At 40.3% G+C, this 22418-nt stretch overlaps 1 protein-coding gene across 1 annotated transcript; it reads right to left on the bottom strand.

Moving 5' to 3' along the window:
* Positions 1-3790: 3790 nt before the first annotated feature.
* nrn1a (neuritin 1a) lies at positions 3791-16712 on the bottom strand. Its single transcript, XM_047568381.1, has 3 exons — positions 16415-16712; positions 9131-9278; positions 3791-6912 (listed from the first exon to the last, which is right to left on the bottom strand). The coding sequence occupies exons 1-3, from the start codon at positions 16467-16469 to the stop codon at positions 6681-6683; spliced, it is 435 nt and encodes a 144-aa protein (XP_047424337.1). The 5' UTR covers positions 16470-16712; the 3' UTR covers positions 3791-6680.
* Between the last annotated feature and the right edge of the window lie 5706 nt (positions 16713-22418).

Consider the following 22418-nt stretch of genomic DNA (forward strand, 5'->3'; position numbering starts at 1 on the left):
GAGCATAAAATCTGAGCCTGTTGGGTCGAGATGGACAGAAAGCTACCGACTTATACCTGCTTATACCCGCGCGCTGCCCTAGAGGACTCACCTGAACCTGTTACCTGGGGGAACTGTTCCCACCTCATTTACATACTTCAACTCTCCGAGGACGTCAGGTCTTATTTATCCATGAAGCTCGATCTGTGAACAGGTCACAGGTCAACATATTATTCCTTATTTTGAGGTGAATGTATCTGAGCCCCTGGTACAACAAAGACTTTACTGGAGGAAAAGGTGACTGAATATGACCGGATTTTAACTGACTCTTTGAATCTTGTTGTGTCTGGTTGTGGCCATAACCTTGACCTTGTTTTCTACACGTACGTTCCTCTGGGCTCTAATGCAGATGTTGAGGTCCATCTTATTTCCACTCATCCCGTCAGACTGTGTGAGAGACTGTGGATCCATAAAAACCAGACTTTCTAAAGCTAAACCTGAGCCCCGGACAGATGCTGTCAGGCGTGAGTGATGGAGAGCTGAGGATACGTTACAGATGTTCCTTCCAGATGTTGAAGGACAAAAGACAGAATGTGACCCGTCCTGCTTGTTTGCCGTATGTCTCCCACGTTCTCCAGTCTTCTGCACTGAAGGATCACTGCTGTTGTCTGGTTTGAGCAGGTTCTGCATCTAGAACCAGAACGTTTGTGGAGGAAAAGCTGCATCAGGAGGTTTGTGAGCTGGTGAAAGCGGCGGTGAACAGTCAGCTGATGGTTACAGTTCCTTCTCCTTGGCATGTGTGTGACCTGAACGTGGACACACAGGTAGAACGAGCTGCTACATTCAGACCAGACTTCCCATTTCATCCATGACGTGTTCGCTCGTTGTCTTCGCTTTGGAGCGAGCTGATCCTCAGGGCGCGTGGTGAGCTCAGGGGTTCGTGAGGAGGACGGGACGGGAGCCTCATCACATGTGTGAATGGGAAAAAGGGGAGTGACACGTCCCTGGGGGGCTGGCAGGTTTCCTGTCTCACACACACTCAGTGATGCAGTGACAGTCAGCAGCAGTCTGCACAGCTACGCTTCGGTTCCATTAAAATCCACTCCTCTTCATTTGAATTGAATTTATTTTATGGTCGCGGGTTCTTTAACGTTGGACCTTTTTTTTTTTTTTTTTTAACGTGATTCACATTAACGAAAAGGTCACAAGAGGATAAATAATAAATCACAGAAGATCTGCTAATTAAACAAACTAATCAGTCTGAAATAAACTCAACAACCTCGAGCCCTGTTATCAGTTGGTGATGGGAGGACTGTGTGTTTTCCACCTCCACTGACCTCCAACCTGACAAAGGTGTGAACGTACCCCATCATCTCTCTGACCTGGTTCTGGTCGCAGACAGACACTGGCTGCTTTTAATCCCTTCTTCAAACTCATTTCATTCTCAGTCTAATGTGGTATTATTTAACTTTGTGTTTATAACATTTCCTCTTGTTTTTTCATCTTATATTATTATATCTTATATTATCTGAAATGAGCCGGGACCCCTCAGCCTGGTCGACCCGTTCAGGATTATTTCTGTGTGACTATGTCTGATTCTAGAGCCGAACATCCCTGTGCACACACTTTAATGATCCAGAGGGAAACTGCTTTCATCACAGTAGCTTAGATGCACGAATAAAATAAAATAAAATAAAATAAAATAAAATAAAATAAAATAAAATAAAAGTATTATCTAGTAAACTAAAATAATAATAAAAAAAAAATAGCGTAAGCAAAAGATGTACAGAATTATCTTATGAACAAAAACGACCAAATGTGCGCAAAATAAATTAATAAATAAATCAGGGCAGACTATTGGAAGACTCCAAATCCCGCGGGAATTCCTCCATCTCGCAGGCTTCCCTCCATAAATTTTTAATGAACTGTTCGTCTCAAATCTCGCCCGCTCTTGTTTCTTCCTACAGGCATAATTGCCGCTGGGATTTTTATTTTATTTTATTTTTATTATTATTATTTCCTTTTTTTTATGTTAAAATAAATACATGAATAAATAATACTTTTTTATGTCTCCTGTAAGCTACAAAAACGTTACATGTTTATTTTATAAAGACATTCGCACGTTCGTTTGAATTATTGTGAAATATTAACGCAAAGATAAAATACATTATATATATTTTTTGAGAATCTATAAAAAGACGCGTCGTAACGAAATATATTCTATTTTTCACATTTTTATTATTTAATAGAAACTCGTGTTTTGGACGCGTTTGCTTTCGTGACACAGAGATAAAAATAAAACCACGTCATGGGCTGAGTCTTCAGGTCCGGACACATTAGCAGGAGCAGGTTTTGGGGATTCTCGGATTGTGGCCTCCAGGCCTCAATCCGCAAACACCGCGCAAATCCAGCTGAATAGAAACAAAGGAAATAAAAGACTTTTCCACCTCCTGCGCTGTCGCTGTTTGCTGCTGAGCTGCGCAGAGAGACACACACAAAATCACACACACACACACACACACACTTCACTTCCATCCATATTAATGCCAGGAACGCGCCGTGCACGCGTTTCCCACGGGAGCCCGCGGCACGCAACCTGCGCCCGAATAAATAAAAGAGAAGAAGAAGAAGAAGAAAAGTAAAAACTGCTCCCAAGGTACATGGATTGTAATTGTAATTTAAATTGTTCCACTCCAACAGTTACCACAGGGAAGATATTACAGGCCTCAGATGTGGGCAACATCTTAAATATTGGAACTGCACCGAAATATTTCACAAATACCTTTTAGATTTCAAATCCTTGATGCAGCCTGACACACACACACACACACACACACACACACACACACACACACACGATGATGACCTGGCCTCTAAATGCACTAGATCCCAAACTGATCAAATATCTAAGACGCCCCCACTAACAACATTCAACACCCTCAGAAGAACCGTGTCCATTCTCCACCAGGGAAACCTGCACAATATTAGGAAGGTGGTCGTAAAGTTAACGTTCAGTCTAATATTTCCTCCTGAAGACTCATCTGATGCGTTTTCTGACATCATTCTTCTTCTTCCCGTTGTTCACTCCAATGAGAAATCTATGGAGCTATTATAAGACATTTAGGTGTTTAAAATACCTAAAAACACTGAAATAAAAGTCTGAATCGAGTTGGTTCCTATAACATCCACGGTTCTGGTTGAATGTTTGTTCCATAAAAGACACAAAAATCTGCATAAAAACAACGTCACAGAGATAAAGTCACAGACATATTAAAATGGATTTGCTTCTCCTCCTGTACAGATGCATCAGCATCTCATCCATTATCAGAAACTTCTTCCTTTTCTAGATTAATAAACTCAATAACTTGTGCGTATTTATTGGAAACAGGTTTGTAGAAATGGGCCCAAAAGAAGCATTTAAATCATAATATGTGCAGAATATTAAAAGGCTTAATTCTAAAGGAAATATTATAGGAATACTGCTCATTAAATTAAAATAATAATAATAAAATCATGTAGGAATATTTTATTCCTGGAGCAGCTTTGTTTTCAGGATATGAATGTAGGACTTTTACATCAGGACATGCAGTCACTTTTCCTCCTCCTCCTCCTCGTCCTCCTCGTCTCAGTCAATATAAACTGAGTGCTAAGACATGTGGCTGCATAGGGACTCTGTCTCATTAATAATGAATGCGGTGTAAACCCAGCTCAGTGAGACGACCATCGTCTCCAAAAAACTACAACGAACCAGAACGCACAGAAAAACAACACAGTCCTCGTCCCCCGGATTGAAACCACAGCACACGCTTCGTTTCAAATAGTCATTTTATTTATTACTCTTTATCATTTTAGCAGTCTGTTATTTTTTATATATCAGTAGTCCTATAATCTGTAAAGTATCAATCCTGTGTTAAAACTGTCTGGGATAGACTATCTAGTTATATAATAGAGCGCTTTTTTATTATTTTATTTTCTGAAAATCCTTTTCATATACATGTTCTCTCGTTAGATGCTTTTTGGAATAAGTCCATTTTTTTTTAAACTCTTATTTTTAACGCATCATCCTCATAAACAAAGAGACAAACCAACAAACGAACAGAAGTACACATCTTTTTGTCAGAAGGCAGTGGAAACATTGTCAGTGCCTCAGCAAAGAAATAAACAACTTCCTCCAATTTATTTACTGTATTAGTGTCATTTATGATGCTACTGTACTGTTGGGACTCTTTAATCTAACATACAGATCTAAAATATATCAGCTAAGGTCAACAACTATGAACCACCGGTATGAAAAGAGGAGATGTGCTAAATGGCAACAGTCATATCACTCTTCAGCCACGGTTAGATTATTTTATTTTTATTTTTTTTAGCTACACTGGCCTTGAAGTCTTCGTATTGCTGTCGACGTTTCTAATCATCCTCCTCCAGAAACCGTTTAGCTCCCAGATTCATTCACTTCTGATGGAAAGATGGCGGAAATCGAACAAGTTCATTGTACTTGTTCTGCTACTTCCATGTCCGAATGAAGCCGCTGAAGTTTACTCTGAATTATTAACGTGTTTTCAAGGGATTTTCAGGAAATGAGTCCTAAAACGTAATTTGTTCTTTTCTACTTGGAGGGGAGTTTTTATTGATCCAACCAAAAATCAAAAACTTGATCAACTATCCTTGTGTTGTGTTTTATGTTAAAGTTGCACCGAAGGCTTTTGAGGAAGTAAATTTAAATCCTGTGTATGTGTCAGAACTGACAATAAAGTTGACTTTGACTTCTCTCAAACAAAATAATCAGATTTAGCTGCTAATCTAAACTGTTAGCTAACCTAAAACAATACCACTTATATGACATCTGTTTTGGCCAAACCATTAGCTAGGCTAAGCTAGCTCCGTAAATTTTGACATTTCATAGCCTAGCAGCATAATTGCCGTAAAAGTCATATGTTTTTGTAAAACATGAAAAAACCCATTTTCTAGCAAGCACATTGGTGATTTAGACTATTATGCTACTAGGCTAAAAATATTTAACCAGTGCGATTTGTTAATCTGTTTTAGCCTTTAACTCTTAACTCTTGTCTGTGCTTAATAATTTGTATTACTTAGCTACTCTGAGCTAAGCTAACTCATTATTTAAACATAGCTTGTTATATTTAGCCAATGTGGTTAATTAAGCCGGATTAACTGCTAACCTAAACCGTTAGCTAACCTAATCTAATGAGTTTGTGCTGGTAGCCAAATGGTAACCGACCTAACGCAATCCATTTAGCTGCCAAGACAAAACAAACATTTGCTGGTTTTAACCTCAAAAGGTGTCAAACACCCGTCTTAATCTTTGTTTGTCGTCAAACTGTTAGCTAAGCTAGCTCGGTATGTTTTAGGTGCTAAACCTGTCATGTTTATCCAGTGTGATTTCTGAAGTAGCTGCTAACCAAACTGTTAGCTAACCTAACACAATCTCAAATACTGTTAGCTTAGCTACATCAGTGTATTTTAGCTGCTAACATTTTAAACTAATACTCAGGCAGCCACAAGCTCCAGGCTGACGCACATGGTTGACTCATGGTAGTTTTTGGGGAACGGATCCAGTTTGTTGTAAGTTACCTCCAGTTACTTTCGTTGTCCAGATTTTCAAACCGTTTGAACCCATTTCCTGAAGTGTTTAGAGACTCTCTGAACTGATATCATGCAGGCTATCAATCAGTTCATTACAGAAAAGCAGGCGTTATACTCAACTACATCCCTGCACCTCAGTGTTTGGCGGTGGGGGAAAACAAAATGGCTGCGGTCACACCAGAGACTGTCAGAGCAAGACTTCCTCCCGTGGCATGGTTTGTGTGGAGGAGTAGCTATCGTGGTGGAAAGTAAAGCGCTGCAAAGTGAGGAACAGACTCACGTCGAAGGTCAGTATTGCAGACATCTTGCAAAAAAATGTATTGGAAAGGATAAAAGCTGGTGTGACCGCGGCCTGAATACAATAAACAGCCAGTACGAGTACAAATATTACATCACCGTCAAGCATTCAGTCCATCAAATGTACCACGCTCAACCGAGCAAACTTAGATAGATATTTAAATAAAAACAAAAAAAAAAAGGTAAAACTGTCCATGATGAAAAGGCGACAGCTGAATGTTCTCTTGGCCTTGGCGTGTCTTATTGATTTTGTGGAGTTAAGCCTGGCCACACGTTACACATGAATATGTACCTTGGGCTATATGGGAACTCTAATATATAGCCTGATACCGTGTCAGCACCCGCAGTCACATAGTGCTGTCTAGGCCTAGCCTACTGAAACATCAATAATTCATGGTTGACTTTAATACTGTGTAATTCCACGATTGTAAGCGGGCAAGGATCCATCAAATTTTCATCATTGTCATCATTTCAGACCAACGGCGTGCTGAATATTTCATGTTATCGACCTCTGGGTCAGGTCAGCGTGTGATTGGATGAGAGCTCCGGGGAGACGGCCTGCAGACGCCCCAGCAACGCAAACCAGGCCGCACCGTGATGAAGTAGTAAAAATCCGGTTTGGGTGTATTTTCTTGTGATGAATTCAAACTCGGTCCTTGAAGCTGTATTTTTAGTACTGAAGAGAAGCTATCGCTCTTTTTAGATTTTCTTTTTTTTCTTCTTTTTTTTTCTTTTTTTTTACTTCTTTTCGCTCTGTGCTTCTATGTTGTTGTTGTTGTTTTTCTTCCTCGTTCCTGTTAAAATGCCAGCCAAGTTAGTATGGTGGGCAGCGTGGTTAGGAGCAAGCCGAGGCCCCTGGCTCCGTCGGCGGATCTGGGGGCTCCGTTGCCGCCGCCACAGAGTTCAAACAAACTCCCACGAAAATTCAGGTTGCGGGACTCCTTTTTCAGTTTATCCCAGAGGTCCGTCGCTCCCTCCTGGCAGTCGGCCAGCGCCGTCGTGGCACAAGAGTGGAAATCATTCCAGTAACTGGCAGGAGAAAACACAGCAAGCGTTAACACCACAAGCTTTTTTGACTCAAGTGGGAGACTGATTTTATACTGAAGGCATCAGCTATTCAGGACGCGGAGCCAAGAGTGGAAATGTTCCACAGAAAACTCAGGGAGGGAAAAGTTTACTTACTCCAGTCAGACTAAACCGAAGCAGAATATACATGGATATGAAATAGGAAGCTGTAACTGGTTGCTCAGTTTTCTGTTTATTAGTTCATTAGATCAGTTCCCTCCCTAAGAACCCACTTTTTCCTCTTCTTCTTCTTCTCCCTGGCGTTTTTATTGTAATCTATTTATCCTTCTATTTATCATGTCTCCTCAGCTGTCGTCGTTATAAATAAAGCTTGACTTGAGTCCTGTAGTAATGCTGCGCTGTGCTTTTACAACCTTTTCATGTTTGCAGTTTGCATCGATATCAACGTTGCATTTACAGCATTTCCATTAAAGCCTCAAGAGGAGGAGAAACATCTAATGTCCGACAGCAACGTTATGTAAAATAAAGGGTTTAAATCCAGAAACAAACCCTTACACGTGTTCATGTTTTAATGGACATTGTTTCCTCACACATTCTTCATCACCCTTTCTTTTCTTTTTTTTATTTCATTCTCCTCTTCTGCATTAGCTTTTCCTTCCCTGTTGCCTTTCCTCTTTTCTCCGTCCTTCCCCCTCTTCATGTTTTATTCATAACGAAGCCTCCTCCATATTTTCTCCTCCTCCTCCTCTCCTTCTTCTTCCTCTCTGTCCTCCCTCTCCCCTTCTTTTGTCCTACTTATTTAGATTTCTCCGTTTTTATTTTTGCTTCCCCGTCTTCATCTGTATGTCTCTGTCTGATCTCCTCCCCTCGTCCGTCTCTCGTCTCTTTTCCAGTCCTCCTCCCAGTTAATTTAAGGTTGACACCAGCCTGCTCACCGACGCGTGCTGCAGCGCGCACACACACACACACACGCACACACACACACACACACACACACACACACACACACACACGCACACGCACACACACACACACACACACACACACACATACACACACACCGCGTATCTAATCCAATCTCCCAATCTGCCCTTATTGATGTTGACCTCTTGAACTGAGCCGTGTCGATGCTACATCTCTGAGCAATTAACGCGTGTGTGTGTGTGTGTGTGTGTGTGTGTGTGTGGAGGAGGCGTATTAACGCGCCCCTCCTGCCACGCCTCAACACCGCTGTGATGGAGCTGTCACTGAATTAAAAAATCATGTGTGCATGTGGAGGGAGGTGGGCTGGGGGGGGGGGGGGGGGGCTCCATGCTGCAGTGTGCCATCTGGTGCCCACCCGGTATGGATGGGTGGTGGGGTGTATGGTGGATAAAGTGTGTGTGTGTGTGTAGGGGGTGGGGGTGGGGGGGGGGGGGGGGGGGGGGGGGGGGGTCAGCTGGGTTGCACATATGCACCCTCCCCTACTAACTGCCCCCCCACCACCCACCACAAAAGCACAGATCCCCTCTGGGTTTGTGGTTAAATCACTCATATTATTTTCCCTGACATTATTTCACCAGTCAAGATCTTGTCGACAGAGACACAATAGAGACGCACTAGAGAACAATTAGTATTTATTTCGTTTCACATAAACACTTTATTCTGCCCTAAAAGGTGGAAACACGAGCTGTTAGGGACAAACGTGTCCGTTTCCACTTTAATTTTAGATGGTTCTGCTTTTTGCTTTATTTTTTTACACTATGTGATCTAAATTATTATGTTGTCCCGTTAAAATTAATTATGTTAATATGTTTTTTTTTTAATGTGTGTGTGTGTAACTGGGGTATTTTCAGCTACTCCTCTTATTCTGAAAGACTCATGAATCAGAGTGAATGTGGCAAAAAAAAAAAGTCTTTAATAATCCGCCCCCAAAAAATCCACTTGGAAATTTTTTGGTTTTTGTTCTTTTAGTTTTGTTATGAAATATTTGTGGTGCATCACAACACTGGGATTTAAAGGGTTAAAAATTTGAAATGAATCAAACTTTTGTTTTCTGATTAGAATTTAAGTAGATTAAAATATTTATATAAAAAAAGGGAAAATGTACGTTTATTCTGTTTAATCTGCACCTCCCTCCCTCCGTCCCTCCGTCTGTCTGTTTGCTTCAGTCCATTTCTGCTGACACAGTTGTCGTGTTTGTGCTGTCATTTTGTGCGTTTTGTCGTGATGATGAACTTACTTGCAGATCTGGTGCAGGTTCTCCCTGTCGTCCAGGTCCTGGGGATATTTGGCCATGTTGTCCCCCAGCTTGATGAGACAGTCTGAGAAACCTCTGAACACGGAGTCACATTGACCTGCACTGACCAGCACCGTCTGCAACACAGAGACTGGAGGAGGAGGAGGAGGAGGAGGAGGAGGAGGAGGAGGAGGAGAATTTGGTTTCAGGACAGAGGAAGATCTTTGCATCTCATTTCTTCTTCTTGAATGTGTCAGGTCGTCCTCCTTCATTCAAATTGCAATGCAAACGTACATTTGTTTAATTAAGTTCTACATTGCCTCTGCACCGTCTGGTTCTTCTCCATCTGGACTTCACCCCCTGCATCTATCAACTGGACGTTCCTCCAACCAATCAGAGCCATTTAGTTGTAAACTAACTAACCAGTGACCACATCGCTGCTTCTTTCCTGAACGTCACCGCATGAAGCTGCAAAGGAAGGACGTGTCACGCATTTGACGAATTAAAGCGAAAAGACAAACGTCTCTTTTAAATTCAGAACAAACCTTCTCGTGTAGATGGAAATATACACTCGAGTCCTCAGATAAATCACAAAGGCCATCACGTTTTTGTTGACTCGGATCGTTTTCGTGTTGCTGATGAGCTTCTTCAAAAAGTACCGACAACAACAATGACTTTCCACATATTTTTGACACTTCCTGCTTCTGGTAGACGTGCATCTACAAAGCTTTCTCCTGCCAGCTCTGGGGATCTTCTTACTGTTATTATTTACATTATGTCCGCCTCATTTCTCTTTATTCTTGGCTTTATTCACAGCAATCGTGAACGTGATGTCAGTTTGGTTTGTATTTAACATCTGGACATATATTGGAATAATTTAATATAAACCTGTTTCAAAAGTAATTACACAGGAATATGTATTTTACCAGAGCCTGAAGAGCAAAGCTGTCCCGATGCTTTGAGCCTGGACTGTCAAACCGATGAGAGACTACGGTGACAGTAGTAATGTATCCGTAGCCTGATGTCCATCTCTCCAGAAAATCTAATTATGTGCCTCAACAGTGCAGAGCACAGGAGCTGTGACTGGCTGGTCCGTTTGGTCGTAGTTTCTGCTTCAGTATTTCCGGCTGCTTCACTTTTCTTATTAGTTATTTAGGACGTAGCCAAAGTAACTAAATGCTGTTCATGAACATGTTGGAGCTCATTCATGGTCTTTGTCTCTTTTGAAAGACAAGACTCTGAAGTTTCTATCGCAAAACTTAGAATCACTCTTGAGCTTCAACTTTCTGAATGAGGCCCTTGACCCTGTTTCCATGCAACTGAGAAAATCAAATAACTGACGGGAACATGTCCTCCTCCTCCACACTAGGGGGCGATATGTCCCTTTTCAGCGGGTTCAGCCCTCTTTCTGTTTGACCTATTTCGTCATATAATAAACAAATGGAGTCGTTCATGTGTCAGAACGGCATTTAAACAACAACCGGATGGAGAATAGTTCAGCTTTTTAATCTCGTACGTAATGTGTGCGATACTTCTGGTGCAGATAGATGGCGCTATCCCTCAGGTTCTGTTCACCTTCTTCTTCTGCAACCGGCTTTCTTGGATGTTTGTGTTCTGTTTTCGTACACCAGTGCAGCGGTTCTGGAGCATGAACACACGAGTTGTCCAGTTAAAGTCCAATTAAGACGCTGGAGAACATCTTAGTTGGATAAACAGAACTCTGATTTTAGTTGGAGTAACATCGAATTAAGGCAATAATTTGTTATTTTTTTTCACGTGTGTGTGAACGTACTGACTCTATTGTTCTTGAGGAATCAAAGTTGACAAAAAATAACAAGCTGTTGGGTTCACGGGAATTTTTTTAAAATTTTGATAAAATGTGTTGGTTGAATCCTATAATGACTTTTATCAATGAAACCAGAAGAAAGTGACATGTTGCATCATGCAGCATTTACTCAAACACAGCTGGTGTCCAGAGCTCTGATTGGTTCAAAAATATACTACTGTCCCATAAACCACCCAGAGGAATCGTAGAGGAGTTAACTGAGGAGATTCAAACATTTGTAGGAAGTAGAAACAAACCTGGACCTGACTGGTAAAAACAGACACAGCGCTGACTAGTGTTTGGGAGGAGTTATTACAGAGTGAGCCAGACTGACCAGGTATAAGCAGAAAGCACAGAGGCACTGCAGTATCTTAATGAGCCTTTAACAGCAACACAACCTTCCAACGTGCGTTAAACACATTAAACCTGAGCTTTCTGTGCTTTGCGTTTTTAATTTCTCTATTTCTCTTTATTTGGGATCAGTAAGAACTATAAAAACTAAGCAAATAATGAAGCCCCAACGTCTTCAATTGAGTACTTGCTAATTAGCGAAGTTACAGCTCGTTACCAGTGATAGAAAAAGTTAATAATCATAAATAAACAAGTTTAAACTGTAAAATGTGATGAGGTTCTGTAGATCGTCGTCTGTGGTTACGTGATCGGGTGTAGAATGAATTCGCTGAAATGATGCCGTCATGTTTTTACACCAACTAGTGTCTAATTATGAGGATAAAAGTCTAAATGACGCAGAAGAAGCTGCTACAAACCTAAAACTTAACGTCCCCACATGAGGACGCAGGGTCTCAGGAGGTTAAACCTGGACGTCTGTTGTCTTAACCTGTGTCTTTATAGACATATGAAAACGTGTCACACGTCTGCATACGTGACAGGATGTGTTCAATGTGACGCCTCACTAATTCACTTTAACAGAGAGAGAAAACCCCGACCGTCCACGGGTTAGCAGGCCTGACACGCCTCCACGCACACACACACACATACACACACACACACACACGCACACACACACACACACACACCGCTCTAAATGACCTCGGCTAAGTGTGTGTGTGTGTGTGCGTGGTTCATTAAACAGGGGCTCAGGCTGATTGATTGGTTTGGGTAATAACTGGGCCGCTGTCCGGTTCCACTCGATCAGTCTGTGGACTAACACAGCATGACGTGTAGGACGAGACACGGCTGTTAGAGGGGAGGGAGGGGGGAGACACGAGGGGGAGGGATTTAGAAGCTCCCACATATGCTGCACGACCTGGACTTTAAGTCTCTTCTGTAGCATGCACAGTATTTCCGTGTGGTTTACTGCAGGTCTGCCTCACTCTCACCGGTTACAGCTTGTTCTTCAAAATAAAAGCCCTGAAAAGCCTCTGCACACTCCCTGCTTTTCTTTAGCAGCTAAAGAACCAAACGTTCCCTCAGGATCTGGTGAAGACCGAATACTGGGGAACGTCCCTTCCTTAAATGTTTAAAATAATATTTTTAGTGTTTGAGACATGTCTGAATTTGGAGCCGTATCTGTATCAAAGCCTCTAACAGCTATTTTATTATTATTATTATTATTATTTAGCCTTTATTTAACCAGGTCGGTCTCATTGAGATCTCTTTAACAACAGAGACCTGGATAAGGCAGCAGCAACACAGTCACAGAATTAAAAGAAACAAACAAATAAATGAGTTAAATGAGAACATATTTAATTAAGACACGCAGCCAGATTTGGTTTCATCAGAGCTTTAGATCCAGTCACAGCTGTGAGGTTTTACTAGACGCAGTTCAGAACCTAAAACCTTTGCTTCTTATTTCTAGAAACAACCAAGTGTAAAATGTCCATCGAGCAGAACTGATCACCTCCTCGTTTCCATGTTAGAAGATAAATAAGAAGCAAAGAGTCAAACCTTCCTCTGAGGAGCTGGTGGAGACCAAACTCAGAGCTAAAAACACAGCAGCGACGTTTGACTTTAATTTGTCAGGGAGAAATAAATTCATCTAAACGTGTTAAAATGAGCCATTTGTTGTTTTCGAATGAACATTTCTGGTTTAACAAATGATTTTGGAATTTTAACTTCATCCATCCATTTTTTTTATTCTACTCATCTGAGCTCATGACTGAGTAACTAACTCTGTCATCTACAATGTTTTTTCCATGATTATAATTAGAAAATATCTTTCCTGCTGCATCCAGAAACAGAATGATGTCAGAGTTACATTTTCTTCTCAGCTGATTTCTGCTCCCCAGTTAATCTCTGATCATCTATTGTGATATCTCTCATTTCTCTTTCTGGAGCTAGTTTGTTTTATGATGATGTTGGTGGAACTAAGGTGCCGCTGGTTCACGTCCCTGCTGCTGATTTCTCCCTGGATCCTTTTATTCTGCTGTAACATCACACAAGCATCATGCAAATCAAATGAAATCCTGTTCAAACTTTCCAGGCCCGAAGCCTCGGAGGCTTTGGATCATTCCCAGAGTCAATACATGGGCCGGATTGTTGACATGAGATGAAATGAAATGAAACATCTGGAGCCTTTTCACTCATTTGCTTTGAATGAAGAGGATTAAGAGGCTTCGGTTCATCTGAATGAACGGAGAGAGAAACCTGAAGGGTCCTGTTCTCTGTCTTTTATTCATAAAATCTTCTTATTACAGGTTAAATTTAGTTTTTTTCCCCATAAGGTTAAAGCTGCATTTTATTAATCTGGTCCAGTTTCTTTTTTAAATTTTAATTCTGTTTCCTTTTATAAGTTATTTGAAATCTGTGTTTGATGTGATTTTAGTTTTTTTAAACCCAAATATTCTGGATTCTCTCGGTCAGATTTTTTTTTTTCTTAATGGATAAATGAATAATGCGCCCTCCTCCTCCTCCTCCTCCTCCTCCTCCTCCTCCTCCTCTCTATTGTTTCTCCTAGTGTCGCTCTACCACTGTATGTTGGAGGCATTACATCATCTCTAACTAACGGGCTGCATGATGCACACTGAACTCTCTGCAGCACCTTCACCAAAAACCATGAATGAAATAACCCACCTGATCTCTGCTCTTCAGTCTGATTTATTCTTCTAAAAACCCTCTTAGGCTCTGGTGTCACTTTCTCAAGATTCAGTCTTTATTCCAATTTATTATTTCGAAATCAAATGGAAGGTTTTGGTTTATTTTATTTTATTTTTTTTTATTTTTTTGTCGCTCTTGCTGTAATTTCAAACAGGAATGCAGCGTTTTTTTCTCTGTCATTTTGAAAGCGAATCTATTTTATTCTAATTGTAGATTTTTATTTATTGCTCTCAAAGCTACGAATATTTGTCGTACACGTTTCGTTTTTTTCGTTTTTTAATACACACACACATATAAATTCCAGGGTTTTCTTCTATGTGAGTGACACAGGAAAGTCCCGCGTTAAAGAAAAACAAGAAAGAAAGAAAGAAAGAAAGAAAGAAAGAAAGAAAGAAAGAAAGAAACGGATGCGCGCACAGGATTTTTTTTCGTTCACGCCTTTTCATCAGATACACTCGCACTCATTCACCCCACATCCACACGCACACACACACACACACTTGTCTGCAGCGTGCGGACACACCCACCTCCAACACACGCCAGGCCATTTTTTTTTTTAATGTGTGCGTAAAAAGACACAAACTACAACACAAAAACCAATTAAACGTGTTAAACTCGGGGTATAAATCACGGTGGAGACTTTCGGTCCACGCGTGTCTTTGACAAACCAATACGATGCATCAGTGTCGGTGATGTAGTTTTCACGGAAAAGACTTCTTCTGTCAGGTGTGTGAATGTGCTGCAGCGCGCCAGACCTCAGACCAATCACACTGCAGCAAATCACACGGAACACGAAAGCAGCTCGAAATGAAACGGACGGAGACGTTTTTAAAGTCTACGCGAAATGAATCGATTTGTTTGTGTCAGGACCAACGCGTGTGTGTGATATTTGTGCAACTGCAGTTTATTTTTATTTGTATTTATTTATTTATTTTGCATCCAACCCGGAAACAAATGACGATCTAACACAGACATTAACTTCACATTTTCTTTCTGTTTTCGATTTGATTTGGTTCGTTTATGCTCCTGAAGCTTCTGGACCGAGAATATGACCCCCCCCCCCCCCCTCCTCTCTCTAACAATAGCACCGTGGAGGATTCTGCGTCTTGAATAATTCAGCATTTCTCTGCACACTAATAAATACACACCCACCCACGCACACACACACACACACACACGCAGAGCCCTCCTCCTCCACAGCGTCGTTATGCAATGCAACAGCAGAAAACACCAATCATCTCATCCATATTTCCTCTCTGCCCTCGGCTCGGAGAGCTGCTCCTGCTCCACATATTAGACGGGTCCGGTGGGAGGGGGGGGGGGGACACAGGTCCGGTCCAGTTTCGGTTGTTGCTGCTGCTGCTGCGCTAAAACCGAGGCCAGCGTGACGCGTCACACACACGGGTTTAATATTCAGGCTCAAAGAAAAAGGTGTTTCCCGTGTGTGTGTGTGTGTGTGTGTGTGTGTGTGTGTGTGTGTGTGTGTGTGTGTGTGGCAGGTAAATGCGCGCGCACACACAAAAAAAAAAAATAAAAAAATACGGAGATAAACTTTTAACTTTAGTATCAAATCAGAAATATGAGATTTTTCTTTTAAAGCGTTGTTTTCTTCCTGGTTTTTATTCCCGGTTCATGCGGGTGTGACGCCGCCGTGGCTCCCCGCAGATCCGCTCACTGCGGCGAGGAGGACGGCTCCTCCACACCCCGACACCCCGAGACCCGGACACCCCGAGACCCCGAGACCCCGACACCCCGAGACCCCGACACCCGGGCCCGGAGGAGACCGGCTCCGTTTACACACGTTAGCGTCTAATTTCTGGCACATTTGTGTTTGGTTTAAATGTTCTCCCCTTCCTACAGGCCGATTTTATTTTCTCCAGACTCCACTAAAAATGAACCAAATGTAAAATTATTACTGTTATTATTATTATTAATATTATTTTAATATTTAAGCTGCAAAGTGACGCTTTAAGTGGAAGAGAAAAAAAATTGCAGCAAATGTCTCCAGTTTGGGACAACCGAGGAGGGGGAGGAGGGGGAGGAGGGGAGGCAGGGAGGCAGGGAGGCAGGGGGGCATTCCCCTTGTTAGCGCACACACATGCACGCACATGCACCCGCACTCGTGTCACGCACACACTGTAAATGTGAAGTGTGGCCCCGTTAAGACCAAAACCAGCAGGAAACTACCGACACATTTAGGAAGAAATGAAACAGTTTCAACACGAGGATCAACGTGGAAATAAATGAAATGAATTCGACTATTTTTATAATAACCATTAAACACGTCGCCTTTAATTGGGAAGACGACTGTAAAAAATATAAATTATGATTCGTTAAGCAGCAAAAAAACAAAGAAACAAACAAAAACACACAAAAAAGACAGCATTTGACATGTGTGAGCTCACCTATGTGTAGAGCTAGACAGAGTGCGAGGCATTTGGAGGACCAGGTTACTCCCATCCTCTGCGTCCGCCTCTCACCATGAGAGCAGCGATTCACAAAGTTGGAGAGTAGCCGAGGACGAGCCGCACATTCCCCGCAAAAAAAGATGAAATCAAAACACCCGCAAACAGCTACATCCAACAGCGCAGAGTCCTCTGTCCTCTGTCCTCTGTCCTCCTCCTCTCTCAGTCTCACTCTACTCGGCTCCTGCTCCGATGCTCGACTCTGCGCCTTCGGTCCGTTTTACGCGTCTGGAGTAAAAAAAAAAAAAAAAAAAAAAATAAGGAGGGAGAGAGAAAGCCCCTCCTCTCCTCTCCTCTCCTCTCCTCTCCTCTCCTCTCCTCTCCTCTCCTCTCCTCCCTCCTTCCTCCTGTCTCAGTCACAATTATTATTTGACTTTTCATTTCAAATTCGTGTGAAGAAAAATTAAACATCAAACTAAAAGCGTGAACTCTTTTTCTGATGTGACACATTTAAAAATCCTCAGGGTAAAAAATAAAAACTGTATGACACGTAAATAATAATAATAATAATAATAATAATAACAATAATAATAATAATAATAATAATAATAATAAAAAGCACAAGTTAAAAGAAAAGGAGCAGAATTTAAATTTAAAGGCTTTAAAGTATTTTCACAGAACCATTTAACTATCCAGGAAAATTCATTTAAAAAAAAAAGAATTTAATAAATGCCGATTTATTCATTTGAAATAATTTGATCTTTTTTTCCTTTCATTTATTTTTAACAGTTTTATTTCTGTGAATAGTTTCTGTGACATCCTTCAGTTTTTGGTAACCATGTGACCTGAGGCTGATCTCTCATTGGCTCCACGTCTCTGCGTAATCTACCTGCGTTTTTTTATTTTTTTATTTCTTTTTCAGTTTGTCTTTGGATCATTTCCTTGGAGCTAATCCGTCCCACTGGTCACTGACGGCGCTGCAGTCACGTTGAGGCTAAACCTGTGAACGAAGCACGTTTTCACTTTTTCTTTTCTTTTCTTTTCTTTTCTTTTCTTTTCTTTTCTTTTCTTTTTTTTAATATTTATTTATTTATTTTATTTTATGTATTTTTTATTTTATTTTTTGCAGCTTTTAATTCACGTTCGTGAACGTGACGTGTATTTTTATTTTTGCTGCAGAGGACTCGGTTTCAGGTGAAGTTTCTGTAGAACACAGACAGAAAGATTAGTTTTAAGTTTGCAAAATATGAAACCAAAGTCTGATTTGATTTTATTATGATTTATGTTTTATTTAAATAATAGATAAAATGCTAATGCATCAGGATAATCCTCCAACCAATCAGAGCCATTTAATTCATTAGATGACGTGTGTGATTACTTGCTCTAAAGCTCTGTCTATAGAACCTGGGACACAGACGTATTAAGTTCGTACGTAATGTACCTCTTCAGTCTGTCTCGCTCTGTGACTGTAACTCCACCCAAACACTAGGCGGCGCTGTGTCTTTTTTAACCGGTCAGATTCAGTTTTGTTTCTACTTCCTGCTTCATTTGACTGAAACTTTCACCACAATTTCACCAAATACGAGTCGTACAAAACGTCTGCGTCTCCAAACCTCCTCAGTTACTGATTCTTCATTGATCCAAAACAATCAGTTTAAACATCGTAGAGACGAAGAAGCAGCTGGAAACAAGCTACTGAGAGGATCAACCACGTCTTTTAAGATTTTAAAAACCACCATGACACAAGACAAACTCAGATTTACTGTTAATTCTGACACGTGCAACACAGACGCAGCATTGAAATTTTAAATTTATTTCCTCTAAGGCGTAAGGTGCAGCTACGTAAACAAAACATGTACAAATATGAGATTTGAAAAAGAAGAATATAAAATTAGATGAACAAAATAGAATAAAAACCAAGACACAAGACAGACAGACATAAAGTGGCCGGTGCAAAAATATATGAAATGAGTCAGTAAATACACTATGATCATCCGTGCAATTATTGTCTGTGTGCTTTAAAACACACACACACACACACACACACACACACACACACACACACACACACACACACACACACACATATATATATATATATATATATATATATATATATATATATATATATATATATATATATATATATATATATATATGCGCCAGTACTTGTATTTTGTAACCTACACTTTTTACTCTGGGTATTTTTTCTGCTCCTTTGTTTGATGATGTAAAGTGCAGTTTCCCACTGGGACAAATAAAGTTTTTCTTAATCTTAGATTTAATATTTAATGTACCTACAGTACAGATGTCACAGATGTGCTATGCACTGAACTCAACGAACGTATCTTGTGTCTTTTTGCTGCTGTTTCGTTGTATTTCCTTTGTGAGTATTTTGTGTCTGGTGGGTTTTAGTTGTGACTTTGTCCTGTGGCGTCTGCGTTACCACAACCTGTGTGTGTGGCTGGGATGGATGTGAACAATGAGTGATTTTATTTCATTTTGTCAGGAGGAACTTAAAGGATTCAGAGGAGAATCCAGGAACTGAACGTGTGCAGATGAGTCCGTGTGAAAGTGTCTGGGGGGACGGAGACCTTGTTGTTAGACGTTGACCTTCAGGCCGTCCACCTCCTGTCCAATCAGGAGCCTCCACAGAGCTGGACCTCCTCCCCTCTGCCTCACTTCTGACTCTTAAAGGTTAGAAGGCATCAGTGCCTCCTATTGGAGAGCAGGAGGAACTGCAACCATCACATTCATTATTTATTTATTTATTTATTAAAATTCTCTAAAAATCCTTCTTCTTGCACCAAACTCGCGTCCAGAAACTCCACTTATTTTATTAAGTCACATTTAAGTTGTTCTATTCCCCAGCGATTATTTTATTTATGTGTTGTTTACATCTAGTTTATGTAGTTAGATGTGTTTTGCATAATTAGATCATTTTTACCTCGTTTTTTAAACTGACTTTCTTCAGTGTTTCATTCAGTTTTATTAAGTATTTTATAGATTCATATTTTTTCTGGTAATATTTATTTATTGCATTGTAGCTTGTTTTCAGTTTTATTGGGTAATACTTTATGCGTATTTAATATATATGTTGTAATTGAATTTAGTTCTTTAATCTGTCTAATTTCGTTTCTTTGGTTGCTTGTTTTGTTTTATTTTCTATTTTTTTTATTTTGCCCTCCATCTACTTTTCTATTTACTTTGTATTAGATCTTTATTTATTCATTATTTGGGTAGTTTTAATATATTTTTTAACGTATTTTTGTTTTAAATATATCTGCGAACTGTACAAAAGTCTTTATTTATTTATTTGTGAAACTCACTAGTTAATGAATGAAGTAATCGTCATTCATCACTGTGGTTGGAGGCCTGATTGGGTTCTGGCTCTTTTGGCGTTGTCGAGTCAGATGTAGTTTTCTGGGACAGCAGCGCCATCTGGTGGTAACAATGGGAAACTGTATCACTGGCAACTTATAAAGTGACATTTTATAAGTTGTTTACACTAATTAAGCCAAACAGAAGAAGTTCATTTTTGATTTTTTATTCTTTTAAGCAAACAAACAAACAAACAGGTCATTCTGTGATATGACAGTAATATAAGGGGAGGGGATTTTATTTTATAGCTGTTATTTATCTGGTACATTTTCATTCCATTTAAACTCTTAAGACTAAAATGTTTCTGTGAACGAGAACAAACCTTTCAGCCTTTTTCTAATCTCTGCAGGATAACTTCAGACTTCCTGTTCAGGCTGTGATCAGTGTGTGACTGCTGGTGACCTTTGACCTCACTGGTAAACCTGTGGGCATCAACATACGGCCCGAGGGCCAAAAAACGGCCCATCAGAGGGTCCAATGTGGCCGGCACGATGGAAATCACATAGAAGATAAAAACTGCAATTCATCAACAAAACTGACGCCTGTTCCAAGTGTGAGTGTTTTACTGCTTCAGTAACAGTTATGGACAAAACACAACATGAGACAAAGAGATAAACAGCTGATGGCAGTGACGCAATTTCAGGACCAAATGTTTTGTAAAAGGATAGTTTGTTAAATGGTGACGTTTTCATAGCAAACGTCTCACTGGAGTCGTCATTATTTACCAGCTGTTGTGTTACAGTTGTGTATATCTGGGTTGTGTGTGGCCCTTGAACTGAAATGAGTTGAGTTAATGCCTTAAACTGTATAAAGATGGACATGTGAACTCAAAGCTAGCAGAGCTCCCCCTGGTGGCGGGAGGCTGCAGTGTAGGCCATAAACTCCACCCCCTCCATGTTAGTGGGCGGGACTTACGCCAAACTCAAACACTAAAATACACATCAAATAATTTTAATTTCAAGGATGGTTTCTGTCATTTTAGGTCGTTAATATAATGTTGATGAATGTTCAAGTGTCATTTATTCGGATAAGTTTCGTTTTAGTTCATTATTTGACGCCATAGAAACAGGATGTGACATGATGGCGACCACCAGTTGCCATGTCAACCGCTCCGTAAACCGTGAGAGCTGGAAAAACATTAAAAAAAAAAAAAAAAAACTAAACTGGTGCAGCTTTTTTCTTTCTTTCTGTAATTTTTATTTACTTTTTATTCTTTTTATAGTTTTTGTATCTTTGGTTTGGATGAACATGTCAGACCTCCTGCTCTCACTTCCTCTCCTCCTCCTTCCTCCTCCTCCTCTTCCAGAGTCGAGTCGACCTCAAACAGCTTCTAATTTCCTTCATCACGAGTCAAATCCACCTCCTCATGTCACCATCAACTCATCTGACAGGTCCTCGACCCACAGCTTGGAAACCACCTGACTGACTCTGATGAGAGAATCTGATCAGCCACAGTCTGATGACATTTAACTTCTTTATTATTTGTTTTTGTGCTCAGGCTATTGAGGAAAGTCCTAAAGTCTCCTGTGGTTCTCTTTGCTGATTCTTCTCTGTTGAGCTTCTAAAAATGTAAAAATGATTTTTAAATGATTTACATGCTGCTGACTTTTCTATTTCACTGTGTCGTCTGGTTTTATTCTGTGTGGGGTCGCGTTGACCCGGTCAGAGGAAGTTCCTGCAGAGGAAACAGATTCACGGGATCATCATAAATTAAACTGTCGTAGCGTCTCTGAGTTAAAGTGTTGAAACTGTTTGATCAGCAAAAAACAAAAAAACAAAAAACTGATCTATCAGAATAAACACGGCCGGTTAAAATGTTTCAGGTTTCTTACTTGTGTTGAGACAGGTGTGAAAACGCCCAGACTCCACTGAGATCACGTTTTACAGATCTGATCTCTGACTTCTGATAAAAACCCTTTAAAGGTTTATTTTTATTGATTAAAATCCTGTTCTAGGTTTATTTTTATGGATTGAAACACGTTGTGGAAGCTTCCAGGGTTGGAGTTAGTTTAGTGCAGGTCTCTGAAATAACTAATGTCAGGATGGAGATTAATAAATACATAAATAAATCATAACAGATGAAGCCAAAGTCATGACACACATTGAACATAATTCGTACATAATTCGAGCGTCGGCATCAACTTAACACAGAAGTCCAAAAGTTTTAGGTTTGTTCTAACTTATTCTGCTTCATTTGGACCTGTTGTCCTCGTACATGGACGCTTGTCACCTAGTGGCAGCAGAGGGTCTATTCACAACACAGCGGCGTTAATATCAGCAAATTCATTCTGCAGAGACAAAAAATGGACAAAACCTCATCAGATTTTAATCTGTTTATGTTTATTAACTGTTGTAGTTGGATGTGACGCATAAATTCAACCGAGTCTATCAAAAGCAACGAGCTCGTTTGAGGACACTGGGATTTTATTGCTTGCAGTTCTGCTTTTGCTCAACCTAGTTCTTATAATACATCGTGAAATAATCCCCATGTCCACATATGAGGACATTTTCTTTTTTTTCCCCAAAAACTACTTCCAGTTCAGTGATGATGCTTCGTTTTTTTATTCTTCTTGAGACCTGATAATAATCCCAAATCCCTTGGAGAAATTAAAAATGGATCACA

Source organism: Mugil cephalus, chromosome 18, assembly GCF_022458985.1.
Source record: "Mugil cephalus isolate CIBA_MC_2020 chromosome 18, CIBA_Mcephalus_1.1, whole genome shotgun sequence".
Taxonomy (NCBI): Eukaryota; Metazoa; Chordata; class Actinopteri; order Mugiliformes; family Mugilidae; genus Mugil; species Mugil cephalus.

Excerpts from the sequence above, each read along its gene's own strand:
- nrn1a (XM_047568381.1), bottom strand. The coding sequence starts at position 16,469 with ATGGGAGTAACCTGGTCCTCCAAATGCCTCGCACTCTGTCTAGCTCTA. Across the intron at positions 9,279-16,414 it reads CTGTCTAGCTCTACACATAG|TCTCTGTGTTGCAGACGGTG; the intron begins GTGAGCTCACAC and ends CTCCTCCTCCAG. Across the intron at positions 6,913-9,130 it reads AACCTGCACCAGATCTGCAA|TTACTGGAATGATTTCCACT; the intron begins GTAAGTTCATCA and ends TTCTCCTGCCAG.